Raw genomic sequence first — 26,357 nt, 5'->3', positions numbered from 1 at the left:
AAAGAAATGTTTTTATTTTATTTTCCAAAACATAAATAAAGAATTGCACAATTAAAAATAGAGTATCGAGAGAGAAAGAGTTTTTGCATGCAAACAAAAATAAAGAATAACAAAATATAAATAAAATAGAGAAAATATAAAGATATAATTAATTGCTGCAACAGCTTTTTAGCAGCAATGATTTTCCGACACCTACTAATTCATTTGCAAGCTTTTATTCTGTGTTTCAGTCGAACGTGAGCTTGCAATATCATTTTCCCTTTCCCTGAACAAGATGATGATCCAGTACACTGGAAGTTTGGGTTTAAACATCAGAGCCGGTGGTGTGACCCTATCCCATTCCTCAATGCCTTTCCAAGACAAGTCAGTTTATCTGTATAATACACGTCGCTTCAAAGCAGCTTTATAGATTGCATTATTGTGGTGTGTATAATTACTGTGATAAAAAGTCCATCATTCTTTTTTGTTGTTGTCCTTTAGTCACCCAGAAGGTAAGACTGTTGCAAGCTTATATTATATTCTTGATAGCTAATAATATTTATTATATTGCATTTTTATTACGTGTTTATCTCCATAATTCCTGGTTGGTTGTGTTAGTTTTTTAATGTAATGGTACCTCAATAATGGACACCAGAAATGTATGGCCAATTAAAACAGAGGCAGTGTGACAATGCAAAGAGTTTCATATTAATAAATATTTATTCAAACTTGAAAAACATGAATAATCATATCAATAATCAAAAAATAGTGAAAACATTTATCCAAAACATCTAAATTAGATTCAAAGCAATAATAGAAAATAAAATAAAAAATAGATTAAAACAAAATAAATCAACTGAATCCATAAAATGATCCCATATGAACCTCTAAAAGGTTCTAAATATGGAGCTCCTGATGGAACCCTTTACGGTTCTTATTATTCTTAGCATGTCTGTTCTGGGAATGTTCAAGGAACCAGGGATTGTCAACTGGATGCAGATGTACACAGTCTCTCTCTCTCTCTCTCTCTCTCTCTCTCTCTCTCTCTCTCTCTCTCTCTCTCTCTCTGCCTCCTCACACTGACCCCGCCACAGTAAAGCAGAGCACAGTGTCATTAGGAGAATTGGTTCTCATGGCGAGAGAGCGAATCTGTGCCATCTGACGCTCAGGGATTTATGGGTTTAGTCAAAATTGCTTTTCCCAGCGTGGAGATTAATGTGTGTGTGATGTTGCGAGGCGATGTCCGCAGGCGAAGCGCTGAGGGGAATGTGAGCGCTGAAGATGTGCAGCATGCAGCTGGAGACGGTGCTCGTGTTCATGTGTGTGTGTGTGCTGGGAGCCGCCGGGAGATCGACCCACCGGAGACCCCACAGACCAGACCCTAAGCAGAGCAGGTAACTGTGCGGAGACTCGAGAGGCTCGAGCTTTCTCCATCATCAGGCAGAACATGAGGATGTGCTATTGTCGTTTCAAATGCAGATCTTTCGACTGCTTTCCAAAACGCTTTATACTTTCTCCCATCATGAGGCATAACATAGAAAATTATGTTTTATTGTCGTTTCAAATGCAGATCTTTCTCATGAAGTGCTGATGTTTATACTTTGTGCATGTGAAATGTTCTGCCTGTTAAAGGCATCATGCCTTAAGATGAGTAATCAGACAGCATATGGTGATCTCCTGGCAGTTTCTCATCAGTGATCATCATGTAGTTCAGTGGCTGTAAGCGTTTTAACTCGGCTTGATGGAAAAGCCTCGAGCAGCTTCTTTTAATTCATCCTCATCTCGGTCAAACGTGTCTCGCTTCACACACACAGGTTCCAGAAACAGGCTTTCCACCGCGATGCTCTAGAAGAAGCGTTTAGCTTTTTTTTTTTCTTAATGTAAAGGACATTTTAATATTCTAAAGAACCTTTTGTGCAGAGGAACATGTTCAGTGTTGTACCATATAGAACTCTAGGGTTCTTGACTCAGTTTTAAAGAACCCTTTATGCCAAAAGGGTTCTATATGAGGAGAAATATCTTACATGTTTGAATAATAGTAATGTTTAACAGATAATAATAAAAAAAAATCTAGTGATAATGTATGTTTACGAGCTGCTTAAAATGTATTTAAAATAAAAAATTAATTCAAACTAAATTTGTTAATTAAAACTAAATCCATAAAATGATCCCATGATGGGAAAAGGTTAGGTTCTAAAAGAGTCTACATGAGGTTCTATGTATGAAGCGACTGACAGAACCATTTCTTCTAAAAGTTTCATGGTCTTTATGCACTGCAAAAAAGTATTATTTTCAAATATTTAAACATTCTTTAATCAAGATACATTTACTGGAGAAGCAAAATAACAGATATTACTGTTTACTAAAAAATGCATCAAAATGAAGTGAGTTTATGCTTAAATCAAGAACAAATATATGCCAGTGGGTTCAGAAAAATATATATTTTTCTAAAAATAATCATTTGTGTGAGAATGCAGGCTCAGAGTCAGTAGGTTCTCAATCAGTGAGCAGTGTTTATTGAAATAAGCAAAAACAATGCAATACACACACTGTCAGAGATCATCAAACAGCCAATCCGAAGGGCAGAGACAAATAACAGTTCGTAGTTCACAGGCAGAAGTCGGTGACAGGATAATCCGCAAATGTAGTCCAAAGCACAACAACAGTCCAAGGCAGGCAAACAGGTCAAAGGCAGGCAAGCAGTCCAGCTGAACATCAACAGGCTCAGAACTGTAGAAACAGCAAAACCATACTTCACAACAAATGAGAGAACAGAGGGTGTATAAATAGTCCAAAGTCAATGACAAACAGCTGCAGCTCTTATGAGTCTGTACCGAGGATTCTGAAGTCCAAGAACCCAGCTGTTCAGTATTCAGGGGATAGGGATCTAGTGGAAGTGCGAGTGGAGACTGTGGTTCAGCGGGTGTAACAAGTTGTTACATTTAAAGGGATTTTCTGGTTTCTCGAAGCTCTTCACATCTGGAAGAGGAGAATCTCCTCAACCTCCACCGATGTGCAGCTCCACTGGATGATGCGACGGCAGAACACACACACACACACCAGGAGAGAGAGTGATGATCAGTGTATATGGGGATGATTAGGAGGTCATGATGATGAATAAGGGACACTGGGCAAGTTTGTCCAGGACACCGGGGTTACACCCCTACTCTTTTCCGAAGGACATCCTGGGATTTCTAATGACCACAGAGAGTCTTCAGACAGGACTTCAGTTTAACGTCTCATCTGAAGGACGGTGTTTGTTACAGTATAGTGTCCCCGTCACTTTACTGGGGCGTTAGGACCCACACAGAACACAGGGTGAACAGCGCCCCCTACTGGCCTCAGTTTCCCCAGGAGTCTCCCATCCAGGGACTTGGGCTTCAGTGGGAAACCAGTCTTGGGCTTCAGTGGGAAACCAGTCTTGGGCTTCAGTGGGAAACCAGTCTTGGGCTTCAGTGGGAAACCAGTCTTGGGCTACAGGGTGATATGGCTGCTGACTCCACTGGCAGATATTTGATCATGTTTTAAGCGTTGAACCCTCAGGAGGTGTGTGATCTCCCTGCAGCGTTTGAAGCAGGAACAGCTGATGGCAGATGATCAGTGTTGTGTCGTGGCTGTGGAGGAGATGCTGCTGGTTTGTTCTGGGGAACAGAGAGGATTTCTGCAGAGAGGATTATTAACCAGCTGCTCTCTCTCTCTCTCTCTCTCTCTCTCTCTCTCTCTCTCTCTCTCTCTCTCTCTCGCTCTCTCTCTCTCTCTCTCTCTCTCTCTCAAACAGTGACATTCGTTACACATCACGGTCTGCTTCTGCTGCTCTGTTGTTTTTCATCTGTCGTTTGCACATGACGACGAGGATGATGCGCTTGATTTGAGCTGAAAACAAAAATGCTTCAGAAATAGTTCAGATGCATGTGATGCATATGAGGAAATTATGCAGTACAACACAAGCTGGAATTGATTGAAAAAGCACAAATAGCTGCAATCATAAACGTGCAATAATGAAATGCAACACAAACATCCCTGTGCACATTTGTTAAATACAATAGTGGACAGAGTACAGCAACCTAATAAAATAAAACTCCAGTAAAAGCATTAAGTACTCCTTTTCAATTTTACTTGAGTAAAAGAAGGGGGTTTTTTTATTTATTTTTTTATGTAGGCCTACTTAAGTTTTAAAAGTAAAAAGTACTGATTGATGAATGTTTATTTATTTTGTAATTTTATATACTGCATCGCACTGCTCAATATACATGTATGTAATGCACTAGACACACAGAGCTTAAATAGGTTACAGCTCAGTCTGACATCATTATGAATTATTGTCAAGTAGCTGCTCAATAAGGAAGATTATGTAGACACTTAATATGTATTGATCTGCGAGTAAGAAAACTTTTATTTTATAACCAAAACTCATAAACTCCTCAACTTTCAGACAAACACTGATAACTACTACTGATAATTAAAGTGTGCAAACTGAAAATAACAAAATACACCATATATTATATAGAAATGAGGAAAAACATGTGTGTAAATGTGTGTTGACAAATATAAACATAGACAAAAAAAACAGATGTCACATAGGGAAAAATGTGTTGCAAACATACTAGTTTTATTTGAAACTGCTACGGCAGCAGGGAAGATGCATGGGCATTAATTTGCTTTATTTTAATGTTATGTTTAGTTTTTACCTAAAGCCATTCCCCATTCAGACAGTAATACACAAATACACCTTGTCCACCGAACCGTGCAGAAATACATCATCCCTGGTGAGCAAGGCATGTATGGCGGCAGGTCAGGCAGGTGCTTGCTTGAATACGATGGCAATCTTGCAGGAATACCAAGCCAAACTGCTATGGGACGTGGACAAAGGTGGAGGGGTCGGGTCTGATAAAGAGCTACGTCGGGCCACGGACCTCAATGTCAGCCCTGGTGGCAATGGAGAGACACCTTTGACTTAATCTGTCTGGCATCAAGGAGAGGGACAAACCCTTCATCCTCGATGCCCCAGTGTCTCTGGCTGGCCTGTAAGCTTGGTCATCGAGAGGTTTCAGGAGGCAAAGAGACAGTCGGCAGCCTTTATTCCCTTCTTGGACTGGACGCCATTGGACTCTTCTTGGACTGATGCCATTGGACTCTTCTTGGACTGATGCCATTGGTCTCTTCTTGGACTGGACGCCATTGGACTCTTCTTGGACTGATGCCATTGGACTCTTCTTGGACTGATGCCATTGGACTCTTCTTGGACTGGATGCCATTGGTCTCTTCTTGGACTGATGCCATTGGACTCTTCTTGGACTGATGCCATTGGACTCTTCTTGGACTGGACGCCATTGGTCTCTTCTTGGACTGACGCCATTGGACTCTTCTTGGACTGGACGCCATTGGACTCTTCTTGGACTGATGCCATTGGTCTCTTCTTGGACTGGATGCCATTGGACTCTTCTTGGACTGATGCCATTGGTCTCTTCTTGGACTGGACGCCATTGGACTCTTCTTGGACTGATGCCATTGGACTCTTCTTGGACTGATGCCATTGGACTCTTCTTGGACTGATGCCATTGGTCTCTTCTTGGACTGGACGCCATTGGACTCTTCTTGGACTGATGCCATTGGACTCTTCTTGGACTGGACGCCATTGGACTCTTCTTGGACTGATGCCATTGGACTCTTCTTGGACTGATGCCATTGGACTCTTCTTGGACTGGATGCCATTGGTCTCTTCTTGGACTGATGCCATTGGACTCTTCTTGGACTGATGCCATTGGACTCTTCTTGGACTGATGCCATTGGTCTCTTCTTGGACTGGACGCCATTGGACTCTTCTTGGACTGGACGCCATTGGACTCTTCTTGGACTGATGCCATTGGTCTCTTCTTGGACTGGATGCCATTGGACTCTTCTTGGACTGGACGCCATTGGACTCTTCTTGGACTATTGCCATGGTTCAGACGTAGCCTCGGCCAGTTCTAGAGAGAGTTTGCCAGAATGGCGTCAGTCTACTCCTCGTAATCCAGTTCTGCCCAAGAGGGACCTTCTGTCAAAGCCAAGGGCACAATATATCACCCCTGTCCAGAGATGTGGAAATTGTGGGTCTGAGGGGGATCAGCTCCTGAATGCTGGTCTCTCTTTACTAATATTCAGAAACTTTACACCCTAAAGTGAAGATTCTTCACCAGTTAGAGCCGGAGTTCCTCCAGGATTGTTTCTCTGCGGGTCTATGTCCCTCCACGGCCACGCACCGTAAGGTGATGGGTGTTTGGTAAGACATTAGTTGGTAACTTGTTTCCTTCGTGGCACTCTGAGGATGAGGCCTGGGGTTCATGAGAGAGTCCTGGCCTGGGGTTTGGCTGTGGTTTTAGAGGGGTTATCCCTGGTACCCTTCAGTCAAGACAAGTCAAGTCACCTTTATTAATAAAGCGCTTTTTACAACACAGATTGTTTCAAAGCAGATTTACAGTGATAAAGGTCCTTCAGACATATAGACTCTTTCTCTGAGACATTTCTCTCTTTGATGGCGATCTTGTTGGCTATTACTTCTCTTAAGAGGGTAGGAGATTTGCAGGCCCTGTCAGTTGCCTCCTCCTGCTTAGAGTTTGAGCCTAGAAGGTTGTTCTTCATCCTAGACTGAAATACATGCCTAATGTACCATCGAACACAGCACGTTCTACAATTCTGCAGGCCTTCCATCCTCCTGCTCTTGTATCGGTGGACCAAGAGAGACTGAACTTACTTGCCCTGTGAGAGCTCTAGAGATTTATGTTCAGAGAACCTCCCGATGGTGGAAGTCTGACAGTGCGTGTCCACTACAGCGGCAAAACTCTGCTCAGTGCCGCTGGCAACGCTATAACGCCTCTGCTTTGGGTTGTGTCTGTTGCAAGTGTGTTTAATCCATGTTTTTTTTTAACACACGGACAATATAATCATCAGAGATGCACACGATTACGTTCAGAAATAGACAAGCTTTGTTTCCATATGCACCAAGCAAAGATATCCTTTCAATTTTATAAACTTGTATAAACCCAGCCAATATAATCACAATGAACAGATCCAAAATAAAACATTTAATATAACAACTGCAAAGCCTCTAATTCGTAAACAAAACGAATTTGCACTAAATTCAGCATAAATCGGCATATTTTTAAACTCTCAAGACAGACGTCACATCCCGAACCTCACAGGGATTGGCTGTCTACTGCGTTTTTCGTTTGATATGTCGTTTGAACTGCCCAACCTTTTTGACACTCTCAACGCTTTCTCCGGTCCGTTGTCAATCCTAAAGTGTACTGCACGAGCGTGAAGATCGACTTCAATAGGAATGAATTGAAAACGCTCGCTCTGCTCCGGACACGCACCGTGAGTCTTCTAAGCAGACCATTAGTAAATGGACTTTTTAAGTGGTTTTGGTTGCTTATGATGCACACAACCTGCCCTCGCCTCTGTGGGTAAGAGCCCATTCTACCAGGAGTGTGGCCACTTCGAAAGCTTTATTATCGGGGGTGTCCCTCCAAGAAGTCTGTGATGGTGCGGGCTGGTCTTTGCCACACACATTTATATAATTTTACAGTCTGGACCTGCCTTCTACTCTAGGCTCTCTCGTCCTGAGTTTGTGCCTACACAGCTTCACACCAGGACACTTGTCAGTATGGCGCAGTGGGCATTTCCTTCCCCATAGCGTCATCTTTGGGCACAGCGCCAGTTCCCTGAAAGGGAACATTCTCAGGTCACTACTGTAACCATTGTTCTCTGAGAAGGGAATGAGATGCTGTGTCCCTTTACAATACTTGATACGTGAGCTGCTTGCTTCAGCCAATCAGAAGCTGACGCTGCTTTGTTCCGGGTAACCCTTATAGCCTCCGCGTTACACCGTCACACGTCACGGGGTGACGCAGCAGCTTTTATAATTATAGTTGCACATGTGCTTCAGACGCGGTCAAGCAGAGGTGTTCCCCATAGCACCATCTTTAAACACAGTGTCTTGTTTCCTTCTCAGGGAACACTGGTTACAGTCGTAACCTGAGACAAGATAACGAGAATAACGACATGTTTTTATGAAATGTATTGGAGTAAAAAGTATTATGCTTTGGAATGTAGTAAAGTAAAGGTAAAAGTTTCCCAAAATAAAAATACTTGTACAGATACTTGTAAGCCAAAGATAAAATGTAGCCACATAAGTACTGTAACGAAGTAAAAATACTTTTTTCTGTCCTCCAAATGTTTTTAAGATGTGACCAATGCCAGCGCAGTGCTCTTTGCTCATGTTGTCTGCATCCACACTGCTGAATCATTGCAGATTCGGTTGATATGGCAGAATTTCATTTCATTCTTTTCCCTCACAGATTACGGAGAGAAACAACACGAGTGGATGGAGGAAGCCACAAGACTGGCAGGTGCAGTATCATTTAATACAGATTTTTATTGTGCTCTTACAGTCTTTTGTTAGTATTTCTGTTTAAATGACGTCTTGCGTTATGCTAGATATTTTTAAACGGCTTTACGGAGTACATTGGGATGAGAAATGCATTTTGTCTCTGGATTCAAAAAAATCTAACTTCTAAGATCATAATCTATCATTGCCATAAGTGACAAAAAACATTATTTATTTTTTTGGCCTTTATGTACTTTTCTGTTAGATGTGGCAGCAATGCTTAAAAAAATATGACCTGAGAACATTTTTCTAATGTTCCCATTACAGTTACGAAAATGTTATTTCTGAATGTTTTCTGAATTAGCCAATGTTTTCTGTGAGCCTTCCCTGTCAGATGGGATGTTGATTTTGACAGTGCTTCAGCTCATAGTGTTGTCTAATAGTTTTACTCTTATGATCATTTTAGCCCGATCTTCAGAAGAAGTCCAGACATGACAAAGTCTCCTATGACCAAATCAGAGCAGCTGTTGAGGATAGATGACCATGATTTTACAATGAGACCAGCGTTTGGAGGTGAGCATGAGCTGCTTATAATATCCAGATACATCTGAGATATCTGCACACAAACACTGGACACAAGACGAGAGTCACTGTATCGCTCATGCTTGAATTTGTGTTGCACATGGATTCGTGGTTAATACTTAATATGTTTTGTATTTATGGATGGTTTTAATGATTTAGTCCATGTTATGCAGTCTAACCTTCTACTCTGAAATGATGTTCTTCCTCAGTGTTTCTGTCTTGTTTTCCAGTAAAAATATGTAGACATTCTTAAATCAAGATACATTTGATTTGTATCTTGATACTTGTTTACTGAAAATGTAAAACGTTGTTTTCACTTTGAATTAAGATAATTTTTCTGACCCCACTGGCAGATATTTGTTCTTGTTTTAAGCACAAACTCACTTCATTTTGATGAATTTTTCAGTAAACAAGACTTAATATCTTCAGTCATGTTGCTTCTCCAGTAAATGTATCTTGATTTAAGAATGTTTAGATATTTATGTTGGAAAACAAGAGAGAAATACTGAGGAAGAACATAATTTTTGTAGTGTAAAACACTAGACACTCATATATGCAATTGGCAGAGACTTTAGTTCATTTTTATAATTTTTTCATCCCCTTTGAGAAACATGTTAAGATACCGTTTTACTCTCCACTGCAGAGAAGAGCATCCGTTTCATAACTCGTAACACTACAATACTTTTGATGAACTCGTTGGCTTTGGCTTGTCATGTGTAGAATATTCTGGCACTGGGGAAAAGGAAACAGAGTCTGTCGGCTTCTCTGTGATCACTCCTGACCCACTTGCATCTGAGCGCTCGTGTCCCGGAGCTAAAATAGGCCACAAACACAGCGGCGCTAAATCCCGTCTGCTCACACACACCACATTACTGGAGGCACCCTGGACATATTCTCTAGAATGAAATATATTTTATGATAATGACATCTTTTCATTATTATCAATAAAAACGATTTTTTAAAACAGTTTTCTCTTCGACAGGACCTCCGATTCCAGTAGGTGTGGACGTTCAGGTGGAAAGTCTCGACACCATCTCTGAGGTCGACATGGTGAGTGAGTGTTAATTAAGAGCACCTCATAAGTGTTATTATTATTATTATTATTACACAAATCTAGCTCTTGAGGTAAAGTACAGATAAGGGTTATTAAGGGTTAGTATACAGTAATGGCCAAAAGTGATGTCCGGAGGGGGGTTTGACTAAACCATCAACATATGAGGAAAATTTTCTATATATTTTTTTTAAATATTTTAAATATGAGGGAAGAACAAAACACTTAGTGAAAGTGAAAGACTAAATTATTTGTCAAAAAAGGCAAGCTACAGGAAAAAGCATACACTGACTACGGCATAATCAGTTATTAATATTTCGCCGGTACTCTCGTTGTTGCATTTGTTCATAATTTCTTTCTATGACAGCCTGGTCCAAAATTATGTTGCACAATTTGGCATGTTTCATTGCATTATTATTATAAATAAAACAATCGACTCCAAGCACAACTACGCAATATGACTACAAAATATTTGACCGATTTTTATTAATATTTGAATAGGGTGAAGATGTGAATATTCCTTGGCCAGGCATCACTACTGTATGTTACTGTCCACCAGTACTTGGGAATGTTACTATACTATACTATACTATACTATACTATACTATACTATACTATACTATACTGTACTGTTACTGTACTATACTTGGCTCAAAGGGATAGTTGTGTCTGGATGGGTCGTGCGTTAAGTGCTGATGAATGTTTCCTACAGTACAGTACTGTGTTGCTTGGTGGTTATTAATCATTAAATGTAACACTGATGTCATATTGCTTTGTGTTGTATAAGATTGTCCCGTGCCTCACTGGAACTGGTTCAGATGTTTCTGTGTTAAAAACTCAGTATGTCCAACATCTGATGTTTCCCATCAGGATTTTACGATGACACTGTATCTGAGGCACTACTGGAAAGACGAGCGCTTGTCCTTCCCGAGCACCAACAACCAAAGCATGACGTTCGACAGCCGGCTGGTGAAGAAGATCTGGGTGCCCGACATGTTCTTCGTTCATTCCAAAAGATCTTTCATCCACGACACAACGACGGACAACGTGATGTTACGAGTGCATCCAGACGGCAACGTCCTCTACAGTCTGAGGTGAACCTGTCCGAAACCAGATGTTAATAAGCCTCTCTAATAATCTCACTCCTGAATTTAACTTAAAATTATAATACGGCGTAAAACATTTGAGAATAAAGCAGCGTTTCCATCCCATGTGTTCAGGAGATTAAAATGGTCACTTTCTGGGAAAATGGCTCAAAATATCAGTCATAAAAGTGTACGTTTCTGCAATCGTGCGGTTTTTCCCTCCATCATAAATGAGTGTGTCTCGAGCGTCAGACGAAACACAGTAAACGCTGTCATGTTCTCTTGCGTTTGGGAACACACTCGTGTGAGACGCTTCTGGAGGGAATCAAACCAAATCATTCAGATTCAAAACCACCAAACCAACATTTGAGGTGCTGCGATGCCATTGGTCGGCTGGTTAGTCCATTCATCCAATCACAGCCTCTGCTGGGGTCACATGAGGTAATTTTTAGGTATTAATTCAGTAAATGTGTTTCCATCGTAGTTTATGTGAGTGTCTTCTTGTCGAATAACAAATAATCCGCCTCAATTGAGCATATAGGTTTTTTATCCACATTTTTATAAACTACGCACATCTTGAAGTTTCCATCCAGCATTTTTATATGATATCCCAAAATTCAAAATAGGCGGTGGAAAATGACAATCCTCCCACCTGTTACATCATCATCACTGACCAATGGGAGTTCAGAGGTGTTTACCAGCTGGAGCAAACTAACCAGATAGTTCACTTTAACAAGCTGTTTCAAACTCCAAACGAACTATGATTTGGCCTGGTTTTGTTTGAAATGATGTCACACCAGTTTGTTCGTGAAGTATTTCGGGGCCTATATATACAGTACTGTGCAAAAGTCTTAGGCATGTTAATACCCCCCCCCCAAAATATTTTTATTCTTATGTTATGCTCTGTCCACTGAAGTCGACACCAGGACTCGGTTGTTTAAAAAATAAAACAATATAAAAATAGGAACAAAACAATTGTACCATAAACCCCTCCCCAAGCGTCTCGGAGACGTTCCCGCAGTTCTTCTGGATTTAGTCTGTCTCAGTTTTTTCTGTTTCTTCATGTAATCACAGACGGACTCGATGATGGTGAGATCAGATCAGACCGGCTGCTGTCAGACTCCTTGTGCATACACAAATCTCACTGGATTATTACAATTAATGGCAAAAAGAATGTTTGGAAATGTAAACTAATATTTCCTACTGACACACTGACACTACAGCAAAAGATATAAATAACTGACTTAAAACCATTTTTTGGGGGGTGGGGGGGATATTAACATGCCTAAGACTTTTGCACAGTACTGTACGTTTCTTTGAAGAAGAAAATAGTAAAATACATAAAAACCAACAATGTTACAAATGTTAACTACTGAACTGACAAAGATTTCCATCAGGACCGTTTCATTCAAATTAATCTCCATATTGACAGATATGTGAGAGTTATGCTATTGTTAGCGGTTTGGTTTTGTTGTGGGCAAACTAGCGGCCATTACTGAAACAGTAGCACAACTCTTCCATAACATGATATTTAATCATCAAACGTGGATATAACAGAAGATGAACTGGTCCGTTCCACTTCCGATGTCGCTGGAAGTAGTCATGAATCCTGTGCGTCGCCTGTGTGAATAACGCCCGATGTCTCGTGTGTCGTTGCAGAGTGACCGTCACTGCCATGTGTAACATGGACCTGAGCCGATTCCCACTGGACACACAGACGTGCTCACTCGAGATCGAGAGCTGTATGTACACACACACACACACACATTTCTCGTCGTTGAACTGAAGAATTGAGATGCATGTGGTGCTGGTCATTGGAGATGTGCCTGTTTATGTGATGATGTGGAATACATGTGTTGTTTTCTCAGATGCGTACACCGATGATGATCTCATGCTTTACTGGAAGAAGGGCAACGAGTCGTTGAACACAGACGACAGGATTTCTCTGTCCCAGTTTCTCATCCAGAAGTTCCACACCACAACTAAACTTGCGTTCTACAGCAGCACAGGTAACAGCGCTCATGCTCCCTCATATCTGAAATCCTTGAGCTTGGCAGATTAGCACCATTCAATTCTCTGAACACGCTTTTTTTCCAGTGCAAATATCTAAACATCAGGTCGTCAGATTTAACTCAATATTTATTAACAGAACAGAAAACTAAACCAAACAAGTGCAAATGTAGCGTCAGTAAAATCAGTAATGTAGTGTGTAGTGTGTAGTGTGTAGGCATGAACTGTAATGTGGCTCTAGTGTAAGTGCAACAACGGAAAAGACCAGCAACAGAAACAAACAAAATGTGGAGCACCGAGGAGTAGAAGGACTCCTTTTAAAGGGCATTACGATATGGTTCATTACGATAGGGCATTACGATAGGGCATTAAGATAGGGCATTAAGATAGGGCATTACGATAGGGCATTAAGATAGGGCATTACGATAGGGCATTAAGATAGGGCATTACGATAGGGCATTAAGATAGGGCATTAAGATAGGGCATTACGATAGGGCATTACGATAGGGCATCCAGGTGGGCGTGATGAGCGTGGAGTCACCCATCGTCTAGATACGGGGCGTCACAAACATTAATAGAACGTTTGTTCAAGGTCTTTGATAATGTTCTAAAACGTTAGCACTAAAACATTATTCATACATCGTTCATCTAACGGTTTTCTGAAACAGTTTTGTTGGAAGTTAGTCTAATATTTTTTTAAACATTACTACTTACTACTTTCTTTCAGATGGTTCAGAGAACATTGTTCCCATAATACTTGCAAAACAATAAAACATTTGCATAGACAAGAATTTATTTTAAAGTTTAAAAAAACTAGACATTCAACAAACATTCAGAACAAACATTTTCATAACTTAATGGGAACATTAATAAAACTTTTTTTATAACATTTTTTTGTTAGCTGGCTACATATGTTGTTAAATACGCATGATTTCAGAACTGTGCTTTTGTTGGCACACTTATCGCTGTGCTTTTCTCGGTTGTTGCCAGAGTTCTTCAATATTTGGATTTGAATCATTCATTTGGAACTATTTTCATTGGCGGTGTAAACACAAAATGACTGTATTCTGTCTAAAATGTAAGCTACTCCATATTAAAGTAACCCAGTTATGCTTTTTTAAATATTACCTTTCATGTAGTATGTAATAGAGACTGGAAGAGTTTGGTTCATGTTGTTCATGTCACAAAGATGCTATTTTCTGCTGCCAAAGCAAATCCACTTTGATGAGATTAATACGGTAAAACCCATGCCATCGTTACTGATCGTATCACTGTGCATCAAGTGCTGAGATTCAGATATGCTAATGTGGTTTCTGACCAATCAAAACAGACTAGGCCACCTGACCAATCAGAGTAGACCAATCACAACAGACTGAGTCATCTGATCAATCAGAGCAGACCAATCACAACAGACTGGACCATGTGACCAATCAGAGCAGACCAATCACAACAGACTGGACCATGTGACCAATCAGAGCAGACCAATCACAACAGCCTGGACCATGTGACCAATCAGAGCAGACCAATCACAACAGCCTGGACCATGTGACCAATCAGAGCAGAGCAGGCTCTCTGAGAGGCGGGGTTTAGAGAGACTGAATCCTTGATCGAACCGTTTCAGACACAGTGAGGAAACAGCTGAAGGTGCAGTTGATATTATGAGAAAATTCAAGTATTTTTAGACTTGGATGCATGTAAACCTATTGTAGGAGACATTGAAAACATAATTAGGAACCTTTAACATAACATAACAGGGGCACTTTAACCTGAAGTTTATTGAAATATGTCCAGCAACATCTCAGAAACGGTCCAAGCTGTAGTTCTAATGTGGTGTTTATGAGTAATAAACAGACTACAAATGAAATGAAGTTTACAAGACAACTGTATGTCGAGCCATACCTGCCATAACGCTTCCTCCGTTGTGTTGCTGGAACACCATGTCTAAATGTCTGGCAAAACAACTTCTACACCATTCGCAAGTCTTGTGGAGTGTAGCGCTGAGTGAAGAGGAATGAAATGATCTGGCCGTTTCTTTGAGTAACAGTAACTTTAATAATATTGTAAAAACTCGCCTGCAAACACTGCCGTATCATCGCAGCACTTTAATCTACATCTGTCTTTTCCAGGCTGGTATAATCGGCTCTACATACACTTCACTCTTCGGCGACACATCTTCTTCTTCCTGCTGCAGACGTACTTCCCAGCGACGCTGATGGTCATGCTGTCCTGGGTGTCCTTCTGGATCGACCGCAGAGCCGTGCCTGCAAGAGTTCCTCTCGGTACGACAAACTCCTCAAACTCGTGTGATCAAACATAATTAGACATTCCTTAATCTCTCAGTAATTATTGTAGTGTAAGGAAGAGATTGTTCAGTTGTACAGAGAGAATCTTAAAAATCAGGTTGTAACAGTTCTCAATACTGCAAAAATGAATTTCTTACTCTGTGTTTTTGTCTTATTTTCCAGTATAAATATCTAAACATTCTTAAATTCTTTAAATGACCATAGTGCATGAAATGTGCTATATAAATAAACTTGCCTTGCCTTAAATCAAGCAAAATTATCAGATATTAAGCCTTGCTTTCTGAAAAAATTATTAAAATTGAGCTTAAAACAAGAAAAAAATATCTGCCAGTGGTGTCAGAAAAATAATCTTGTTTTCCCTTTGAATTAAGTTGATCTTTCTGACCCCATTGGCAGATTTTTTTTCCTGTTTAACCCTAAACTCACTTTTTTCAGTAAACAAGACTTAAAGGTTGTTTTTTACCCAAAAATGGAAATTCTGTCAATATTTACTCGCTCTCATGTCGTTCCAAGTGAAAGACTTTTGTTCATTTGTGAAACACAGATGAAGATTTCTTTTTAATGAAATCTGAGAGATTTCTGTCTCTCCATTGAAAGTCTTTTTAGCCAATATGTGCTTCCAATGCTTCAAAACATTAATAAAGAAGATGGTAAAATAAACCGGTTTACTCAAGGGCTAAAGAGAGTTAACCTGTTGACCATATAAAGCGACCGTGTCTCTTCAGAAGACTTGAGTTAAGATATCTTTATGAAGCTGAGCTTTTAGGTGAATAGACTTTCAATGGAGGAACATGTTTAGAATCTCTACTGTATATATATTAGATATTTGTGCTGGAAAACAAGACTACAGTACAAGTACTTACTACCTACTAACAAGACTAAATACTGAGGAGGAAAATAATGTTTTGCAGTGAAAATGATATCCAACCAATGCTTTCACACAGGCATCACGACCGTTCTCACGATGTCCACCATCATCACCGGAGTCAACGCCTCCATGCCCAGAGTCTCCTACATCAAAGCTGTGGACATCTACCTGTGGGTCAGCTTCGTCTTCGTCTTCCTCTCTGTCATCGAGTACGCGGCCGTCAATTACCTGACCACCGTACAGGAGCGCCGAGAGAGGAAACTCAGGAATCAAGTAAGACGCCACTTTTCGCTTTGCCAAGATAATGCCTGTCTGATGCTGGTAGACAAACATGACAAGAGGAAAAGAGTAATACAGAGACATAATGAAAATTCCCATTTAGAGCCATTTAGTTTTCCTCAGTTACTGTACTTAAATACATTTTAAAGTATCTGTGCTATATCCGAGTATTTGTCTGTTAGGAAACATTCACTTCACTACATTCCAAATCATAATATCATTCTTTTTACTCAATTTCATTAAAAACGTATTGTTCCTTGTTATCTCGAACTGAAGAAATCGCCGCGCGATACCCAAGCTGAGATGCGATAGCGATGTGGGATTCGTGAACGAGCCGATTCTTTCCAACAAACACGTTTAATTAGTTCACAAATCGCACTTAAGGATTTATTCCTGAATCAGACTGATCCGATCGCAGCTGTTCTTGAGTCAACTCACCGATTCAATGATCCAAGGGATTTTGTCAGAGCCTGAATGGCACGAAAGTAAGTTGCTAATGCCAAATTTGAGAATTAATAAATCTTATTTAGGTCATGACAGTCAGTTATTTGTGAACTAAATCTGCTGTAAAAGTATATAAGTATAATAATAAGTATAATGTATGACAAGTAAAAACTTAAACTGACTAGTACTGGCTAGGATAAATCAAGCGTAGCTTCAGTTCCCTTTCGTAGTCACTCCGAGTTACGTCGGATGACGACGAATGGGGTTTCGCTTAGAAAGCCTTTCATCTTCGAGTATATAAAACGAGCCAATGGCAATGAAATGTCATGGGTCTGCGGAATTTGCATAGCGTATCTCCGCCCCACGCAGGGGGTATATAAGGAAGTGCGCGAGCAACATGCAGATATGTTTTCGCTTCGGAGCCAAGAGTTTTCTTCACTCCTACAAGCCATTCTGTATTCGCTCTTCGAGACGAGCGGCTCTTCAGTGTGTTGGTGTGTTCCAGCGAGATCGCATTGCCTGCTGCTGGTCTGTGCAGTGATCTGCCGACAGTGTGTGTGTTTCTCTCTGGGCGCTTCAGCACTCTGCTGAGCTTTTCCTCTCTCTAAAAGAGCTACACGCGGCACGTCTTTTTCAAGACGGCTCGCCCGTGTATTACTGGATGTGGGCGCGTGACTCATCTGTTTAACGGTCGCGAGCGCTGTTTTGCGTGTTGGGCTTAATCACGCTTGGCAGCGCTCGTGGATGAGTCATGTTTTCATTGCGGGAACATGACCATCGCAATGTTTATAGATCGAGACTCAATGATATCCGTGTGGGTAGAGTCCCCTCTGCCACACCCCAATCTATCTCTTCCTACGAGTGGGGATACTTTGGCTGGTGGCCAGGGTGATCTGAGGGTTACAGTGTGGCATAATACCGACGAGCATTCCTCGGGCCACGCCCCCCTCCACATCGCAAACCGTGGGGCTTCCGTGTGTGCCTGGTTCCTCTCGGGGACCCAGTGTTTTCATTCGGGGCTCCAGCAGGTGGTGTCATGTCACTCACAGCATCACAAGGCGGGCTTGATTCCTCTGGAAATGAGGATTCGACTGCGTTGCCTCCCTCTGGAGTGTCAGCGTTAGTCGGGTCAGATCCAGAGCTGATGGCCATGCTTTCCCGGGCAGCTGAAAGCATCAGTTGGAGTGGCGCCGCACTCCCCCCGGGCGCTGTAGGCTTCCCGGATGTGCATCAGGACGCTTCCGGTCCGCAGGAGTCCACGTGACTTTTCACGGCCCGCGGGCGTCCTCCGCCTTCGCTGCCCTTGATCGTGAGGCGATCTTGGTCTGTATGTTCTCTGTCACTATTGTGACACAGGCATGCGGTCCTGTGTGTCGCCTTCACCTTCGAGGCAGTGCTGACTCGGGAGTTCTGTCAGAACCGGCCGCAGTGGAACGCTAGTCCTTCCCTGGCCAACACTGACAGAAAGCGGAATCTCGACCACGCCCCCTTGCTGGGATGCTATGCCTCCCATGCCTGGCCTGGTCGTTCCGCCGCGCACACTACTGACCTCGCTCTCGGGCGACATCGGTACCTGCGTGATCCCGGGGCCAGGTGATGTCCACAGCTGTGGTCCAGGAATGGGCTCAGCCAGGTTGATGTGAGGGGGTCTGAGAATTCATTTTCTCAGCTCCCCCATGTCCCAGGCTGGGCTCCTCGGCGGTGTGGTTGAGGACTGTACCCTACAGTCTTTTGACCCCCCCAGAAGCAGACCGAGGCCTTCTGCACCGACGGTCATCCGTCCGTGTGGTCTCTTTAGTCTGCTTCCCGCCGAGGCCGCCTCCCTGCGGCCCCTCCCCTCGAGCCTTCACTGGCCCCGAGTAGGAGAGGGTTGCAGGAGGGCGGCACCACCAGTCTCCACCCCTTAGCCGGCCAAACGCCAGGCTAAGCAGCACTCTCGAGACGGGTGGCTTGCTCGGCGGTGTGGTTGAGGACTGCGCTCAACAGTCTTCGACCCTCCCCTGAAGTGGACTGAGGCCTTCTGCACCGACAGTCATCCGTCCGTGCGGTCTCCTTAGTCTACTTCCCGCCGAGGCTGCCTCCCTGCGGCTCCTCCCCTCGAGCCTTCACCGGCCCCGGGCTGGAGGGGGATGCAGGAGGGTGGCACTGCCCGTCTCCGCCCCTTATCTGGCCAAAACGCCAGGCTAAGCAGTACTTTTGAGACGGGCAGCTTGGAGTTAGGGCTCAGTTCTTCTTAGGAGTTGGTAGCAGGGCCACTCCGTCCCCCGGTGGAGGGCCGGGGGAGAATCTCTTGTTTCAAGAACTGATGTCCCTTCCTCCAAGCCCCAAGAGGTTGTGGATGACAGTGCGCTCCGCTCACGAGCCTCACTACTCTCATCCCCCTCTGTCGCCAGACCCCTGCCAGAGCACGCCCCCGTGGGACGCTGGTCCTCCCCTGGCCTCCTCTGGCAGGGCGCGGCTAATGACCGTGCCCCCACACCGGGCCGCTATGCCACCCACGTCCGGGCCGGTCATTCCGCTTCGCTGCTCCTTCAGTGTACGTCTGGTTCCCTTGACCCCGCTGGTACAGCTTTTGGAGCTTTCCCAGACTGTCCCGTTGGGTCGCGAGAACCATCAGGCTCGGCTACGCGATCCTCCCCGCTTCAGGGGAGTCCGCTTCACTATGGTCGGTGGCAATGCCCCTGTCATGAGAGTGGAGGTCGCCACCCTACTGGTGAAGAGTGCGATCGAGATTGTCCCTCCAGCCGAAATGAAGTCCGGCTTCTACAGCCCCTACTTCATTGTACCGAAGGCAGCAATCGACCTGAAGGACGCCTACTTCCATGTCTCCATTCTTCCTCGACACAGACCGTTTCTTCGGTTTGTTTTCGAGAGGCAGGCATACCAGTACGCGGTTCTCCCTTTCGGGCTAGCCCTGTCTCCTCACGTCTTCACGAAGGTCGTCGAGGCAGCCCTTGTTCCCCTACGAGAACACGGGGTTCGCATCCTGAACTATCTCGACGACTGGCTGATCCTAGCTCACTCTCGAGACCAGGGTTGCGAACACAGGGACCTCGTGCTTCGGCACCTAGCTCGTCTGGGCCTTCGGGTCAACTGGGAGAAGAGCAAACTCTGTCCCGTGCAGAGGATCTCTTTTCTCGGTATGGAGATCGACTAGGTCGCCATGTGCGCGCAGCTTACGAGTGAGCCATTATATCCCGGGACACCTGAACCAGGCGGCCGACGAGCTGTCTCGAGTTCGGCCTCTCGCTGGAGAATGGCGACTCCATCCCCAGTCGGTCCAGCTGATTTGGGATCAGTTCGGGGACGCTGAGGTAGATCTGTTTGCCTCCCACGACTCGTCCCACTGCGACCTGTTCTATTCCCTGTCCGAGGGCACGCTCAGAACGGATGCACTGGCGCACAGCTGGCCGCGGGGCCTACGCAAGTATGCGTTTCCCCCAGTGAGCGTTCTTGCGCAGACCTTGCGCAAGATCAGGGAGGATGAGGAGCAGGTAATATTGGTTGTCCCGTATTGGCACAACCGCACCTGGTTCCCAGAACTAGTACTCCTCGCGACAGCACCTCCCTGGCCTATTCCTCTGAGGAAGGACCTGCTTTCTCAGGGACGGGGCACCCTTTGGCACCCTCGTCTCGATCTTGGAACCTCCACGTGTGGCTCCTGGACGGGAGGAGGTAGGTTGAGTACCCTACCACCAGCGGTGGTGGCTACCACTTCCGCTAGAGAATCGTCCACGAGACATGTCTATGCGTTGAAGTGGAACCTCTTCGTCAACTGGTGTTCTTCTAAACATCAAGAACCCACGAAATGCCCGATCAGTGTCGTGCTTTCCTTCCTGCAAGAGGGGTTGGAGCGAAGGCTGTCTCCCTCCACCCTGAAAGTGTATGTTGCCGCCATTGCCGCACATCATGACGCAGTTGATGGTAAGTCTCTGGGGAAGCACGACCTGATCATCAGGTTCCTGAGAGGAGCGAGGAGACTAAATCCTCCTCGCCCTCCTCTCGTTCCCTCTTGGGACCTCTCAGTGGTTTTAACTGCCCTGCAGAGTGCTCCCTTTGAGCCTCTGCAATCAGTGGAGCTTAAGTTTCTGTCAATGAAGACAGCGCTCCTGGTTGCATTGGCCTCCATCAAGAGGGTAGGGGACCTGCAGGCATTTTCGGTTGACGAAGCGTGCCTGGAATTCGGACCGGCTAACTCTCACGTGATCCTGAGACCCCGGCCTGGATATGTGCCCAAGGTTCCCACCACACCCTTTCGAGACCAGGTGGTGAACCTGCAAGCGCTGCCCTTGGAGGAGGCAGACCCAGCCTTGGCACTGCTCTGTCCGGTACGCGCCCTCCGTGCTTACGTTGACAGAACGCAGTGTTTCAGGACCTCAGACCAGCTCTTTGTCTGTCATGGTGGGAAGCTGAAGGGAAAGGCTCTCTCCAAGCAAAGGTTGTCTCACTGGATAGTGGACGCCATTGCTTTGGCTTACCAGCAGCAAGGTCGACCATGCCCCCTTGGCGTGACGGCCCACTCCACTCGGAGTGTGGCATCCTCTTGGGCTCTAGCGCATGGCGCCTCGCTAACAGACATCTGCAGAGCTGCAGGCTGGGCGACACCTAACACGTTCGCGAGATTTTACAATCTCCGAGTAGAGCCAGTTTCTTCTCATGTACTCGCTTCAACTAGCCGGTAAGAGATTCTGCTCAGGTGTCTTCGCTTGCTCGCCATTCCTCTCCACGGACGGGATACGTGCGATATTCTCCTCAGGTGAGCCTAATAAGCCCTGAGTCTCCTCCAGCACTGTCGACGTCAACGCCAGAGTTATGCCGGCAGCTTTCGCGCTTGGCTAGGTGCCTCCATGTGCATGGTTCCCCCTCTGGGCGACCCCCACATGTGTATTTCCACTGTAAGCCTCTCTGAGCATGTGTCTTTCCCTCGGCAAGCCACCTTGCCACCCCTGGGGTTGAAATATTCCACCTGCGGCTGGACACCCCAGTGATTCTCCATATGCAGCCCTTCGGGTCATATGTGTATTCTAAGCCCCCCCCCCTTCGGTTGGGCATGATTGCATATTTCCACTGAGATATGCTTCCCAGTGTACCTTGTCCGTGCCAGTCTCCGTGCCAGTCCTTCGTCCGTGCCAGTCTCACGACAGGGAGCTCAGACTTACGCAGGGCACTGGAAGACAGTCGAGAGGTGGCGTGATTACACTGGGAACCCCATTCGTCGTCATCCGACGTAACTCGGAGTGACTACGAAAGGGAACGTCTCAGTTACGTATGTAACCCTCGTTCCCTGAGTAGGGAACGGAGACGTTACGTCTCCCTGCCACTTCCGCTGTACCGCTGGAACGCCTGAGTTCAGTCTCGGCTCCTCAGCGAAGACATATCTGCATGTTGCTCGCGCACTTCCTTATATACCCCCTGCGTGGGGCGGAGATACGCTATGCAAATTCCGCAGACCCATGGCATTTCATTGCCATTGGCTCGTTTTATATACTCGAAGATGAAAGGCTTTCTAAGCGAAACCCCATTCGTCGTCATCCGACGTAACGTCGTCATCCGAGTTCCCTACTCAGGGAACGAGGGTTACATACGTAACCGAGACGTTCTGGCGGGTCACGTTAATCAAGCTCTCATCAGTGACTCTCAGCTGATCCACGTCTCCCTTTAGGAATACGACGCCTATCACCGTATACATATATAAGCTCCTTCAGTATTATCAGCAGCTGTCGCGCTTCTCAGGAGCGGATTACCCTCCTCCCTCCCCAGCTCCTCCTCTCGTCAGTCAGGATTCGGCATTATGATTCCCCTTGAATCAGAATAAATTCAGAAATTGCATACTTCGTCCACCAATATCCATCCCACAGCGCTACTTTTCCATTGTTTTTCAATGTAAACGCAACAGACAGACGTCTGACCACTGCACTCGTGTCTTCTGCATTGTCTCGCGTACGACACAGCGCGCTAAACACGGGCACTCAAGTTAAAAGTCCAAGTTTTATAAATACGCACCTCTAGACCTCTAGTGTTTTTCCCCCCGTTTCACTGACCTTCGTCTCTTACGCTCTTATGAACTGGCCCCTAACATGTCCGTCTCTCCTGTGTTTGTGGCTTAACATCGCAGTTGCCTTGCACATGTGGAATAGCAAACCCAGACGAGGACATGATGATGACCACATGCTACAGCGACGTGGATCCCAACACAACAGGGACTTATGGGATGCCGGAGAACGGCGGGAGGCAGGAGAGGATCTTGGCCCAGCTTACCCTCGCCGACGGTCAGAGCACGAGTCGGGTCAGAACCTCACGGAGCTACGTCAACATCTGGATAGACACTCATGCCATAGACAAGTACTCACGAGTGATCTTCCCTGGCGCATACACCCTGTTTAACATCATCTACTGGTCCATCTACTCCTAACGGGATCATGTTGAACATCATCTACTGGTCCATCTACTCCTAACGGGATCATGTTGAACATCATCTACTGGTCCATCTACTCCTAACGGGATCATGTTGAACATCATCTACTGGTCCATCTACTCCTAACGGGATCATGTTTAACATCATCTACTGGTCCATCTACTCCTAACGGGATCATGTTGAACATCATCTACTGGTCCATCTACTCCTAACGGGATCATGTTGAACATCATCTACTGGTCCATCTACTCCTAACGGGATCATGTTGAACATCATCTACTGGTCCATCTACTCCTAACGGGATCATGTTGAACATCATCTACTGGTCCATCTACTCCTAACGGGATCATGTTGAACATCATCTACTGGTCCATCTACTCCTAACGGGATCATGTTTAACATCATCTACTGGTCCATCTACTCCTAACGGGATCAGGTTTAACATCATCTACTGGTCCATCTACTCCTAACGGGATCATGTTGAACATCATCTACTGGTCCATCTACTCCTAACGGGATCATGTTGAACATCATCTACTGGTCCATCTACTCCTAACGGGATCATGTTGAACATCATCTACTGGTCCATCTACTCCTAACGGGATCAGTCCACTCCAGCGGCTCAGAGAACGCTGAACGACCACTGGGTCTCTCCGCCTTCATGATCCAGTGTCTCGAACGCTTTTCTGTTTGTGTTGTATGTTTTTGTTATTTAATGACAGCAACTTTTTAAGGAAATATTTGTTTGAATCTGTTATTCCTCACAAATAAAGAGGAAATGTCTAGGAATCAGAGAACTGATCTGGGAAAAGCAGCCCTTTAAAGGCCCTGATATACTCTGCGATTAGATGAATGTGTAAATATGTGCTGCTCTTTCCTCTCAATAACAGAATAAACAGAGAAAACAGCAGTTCAGAAAGCATCTGATCATAGAGATGTGGATATGTTTGAAACATCTGAGATTCAGATCTACAGTCACGTTTATTTATACAGCACTTTATACAGTATATTGCTTTAAAGCAGCAGCTTTACAGTATTAAATATGAAAAACAGTGTCAGTGTCTCTTTCAGCTTCAGTTTCTGCTATAAAGCGGCTCTCAGTGTGTTCATGTTTTCACTCGTGTCTGAACAGAAGAAATTAACCGGAGAAGATTTACACCTCAGAGAAGGCGGAGCCTCAGAGCCACACCCACTTATTACATCATCACCACCGACCAATGGGAGTTCAGAGGTGTTTACCAGCCGGAACGAACATTTCCAGATAGTTCACTTTGACAAGCTGGCTTTTTTTAACTCCTGAAACGAATTCGTTTTGTCCTGGTTTTGTTCGAAATGACGTCACATCAGTTCATTCTTCGATTTCGATATTTCGGAGCCTTTATCAAGCTACAAATATCACTACCCAGCTAACAAAAATCTGTTCTAAGAACATTTGCTAACATTCCCATTAAGTTATGAAAACATATCTGAATGTTCAAAACATGTTTATTACACAGATGTGGAGATGATCTGTGTAGATGTGCAGCCGCTCTTCACACAAAACAACAGATTATGTATCAAAGACGATTCCATAATTCAATCATAAATCAAGTTTCTCACACAAGCTTCCTCTGCTGGCGTTCACATGAACCTTTCTGCATGGTTTTGATATTTTATATTGACATGTTGAAGATAAAACCTTTATAACACAACATTACAATATCTGTATTTAATAATGCTTTTTATAATGTAATTTTTCATGTTTACTTTTGACTGTGCTGTGTTGCATATTAGTTATGAAAAAATGCATAGTTTATTTTTATGTTTATTTTTATTCAACAGAAGAAAAACAAACCAGTGATGTTGTTTGATTCTGCGTTGTGCATTACTCTTCTGAACATATGGATGATTTTAAACCTTTGTTTTAATCCTTCTGAACATTAATGACGGTTGTTCTTGTTCGGGATGGTCTAATCTCCTGCTAATGGATGTGAGGCGAACGCTGGACTCCAGCCTGTAGATATGGTTATTGTTTGTGTCATGACTCTTAGGATCATATTTTGTGTTTTAGCTCATGATTTACACTTTTTATGATTGTTGTAGAATTTATACAAACCCTGTTTAAACCTGTGACCTCTCATCACACTAGACATAAATAAACAGAGTTTTATTAAGCTTCTTGTTTCAAGTTGTTTTAATAAATGCTATTTCCATTACACAAGCATTTATATTCTGAAGTACAGTACGGTTCCTTATCGGCATCAGTGTTTCCTTGAAGAACTTTAAGAGAAGAATCCATGGAATCATTCCATTTCACAAAATTATGAGAGTGGAAAAGGTTCTTTAGATTTTCTGAATATTCTTCACATAAAAATAAAAAAAAATAAAAAAAAAAAATGAAAGTGAAAGTTTCAGTGAAATTTTATTTGCGGAGCCATTCTTCTATGTTCTTCATCGCAGTAGTTTCCCTCTGATGATTCAGTGATTTCTTGTTTGCTCAGTGTTTTGTTCATGATCTTTGAATGGGAATCTAACATGGTTTAATCGGCACCACTTCACACGATAAAACCCTTTCTGTCGACTCAGGATCAGGGCTGTGAAGAAACAAATCACAAATACTCACGTTACTGTCATTAAGTAGGCCTACTTCTTAAATCAGACATTTTACTTTTTAAAGTAGTTTAAAAATTGTGTACTTTTACTTGAGTATTTTAAGTGATGTAACTGTACTTTTACACCGCTACTTTCCCTCCTTTTGTGGTCGTAACATTCTTGCTTTAATTTTATCTTTATCCATCAGCGTGATTGGATAGAGAGTAATCCCTCTGTGACTCCCGTCAAATCAAATCTCTCCATTTAACCACAGCAGAGATGGTGCAAACTGCTGTCAATCATGTGGAAGCTGTGATGGATTGTTTAATCATAACTAACATTTATTTTCCTCGCAGGAATAACATTCATATGTTTTAGTCAAAGTCAGTCAGTCGGAATCATCTC

The 26,357-nt window shown here is 43.8% G+C and overlaps 2 protein-coding genes across 3 annotated transcripts in view; one reads left to right on the top strand and one right to left on the bottom strand.

Annotated features, from left to right (window-relative positions):
• Positions 1-1,081: 1,081 nt before the first annotated feature.
• On the top strand, positions 1,082-25,534 carry LOC311071961 (gamma-aminobutyric acid receptor subunit rho-1). Of its 2 annotated transcripts, XR_014603954.1 has the most exons (11): positions 1,082-1,373; positions 8,316-8,366; positions 8,811-8,917; positions 9,909-9,976; positions 10,848-11,071; positions 12,722-12,804; positions 12,931-13,071; positions 15,199-15,351; positions 16,320-16,516; positions 23,082-23,516; positions 23,990-25,534. XR_014603954.1 is itself a non-coding variant. In XM_084096601.1 (10 exons), the coding sequence occupies exons 1-10, from the start codon at positions 1,261-1,263 to the stop codon at positions 23,376-23,378; spliced, it is 1,434 nt and encodes a 477-aa protein (XP_083952727.1). In that variant the 5' UTR covers positions 1,082-1,260; the 3' UTR covers positions 23,379-25,534. The 2 variants fall into 2 exon arrangements, 1 of the variants encoding a protein (XP_083952727.1); XM_084096601.1 differs by having other exon boundaries at positions 23,082-25,534.
• Positions 25,279-26,357, bottom strand: part of fam98b (family with sequence similarity 98 member B) — a 31,920-nt gene continuing 30,841 nt past the window's right edge. The window contains exon 9 of the mRNA XM_084096606.1: positions 25,279-25,954. The gene's annotated coding sequence lies outside the window, so the exon portion shown is untranslated. The remainder of the gene's footprint in view (positions 25,955-26,357) is intronic.

The sequence above is a fragment of the Abramis brama genome (genome assembly GCF_963993115.1).
Source record: "Abramis brama genome assembly, chromosome: 21".
Classification (NCBI taxonomy): Eukaryota; Metazoa; Chordata; class Actinopteri; order Cypriniformes; family Leuciscidae; genus Abramis; species Abramis brama.
The sequence above is the reverse complement of the archived record's forward strand: the minus strand, read 5'-3'. Positions and strand labels throughout refer to the sequence as shown.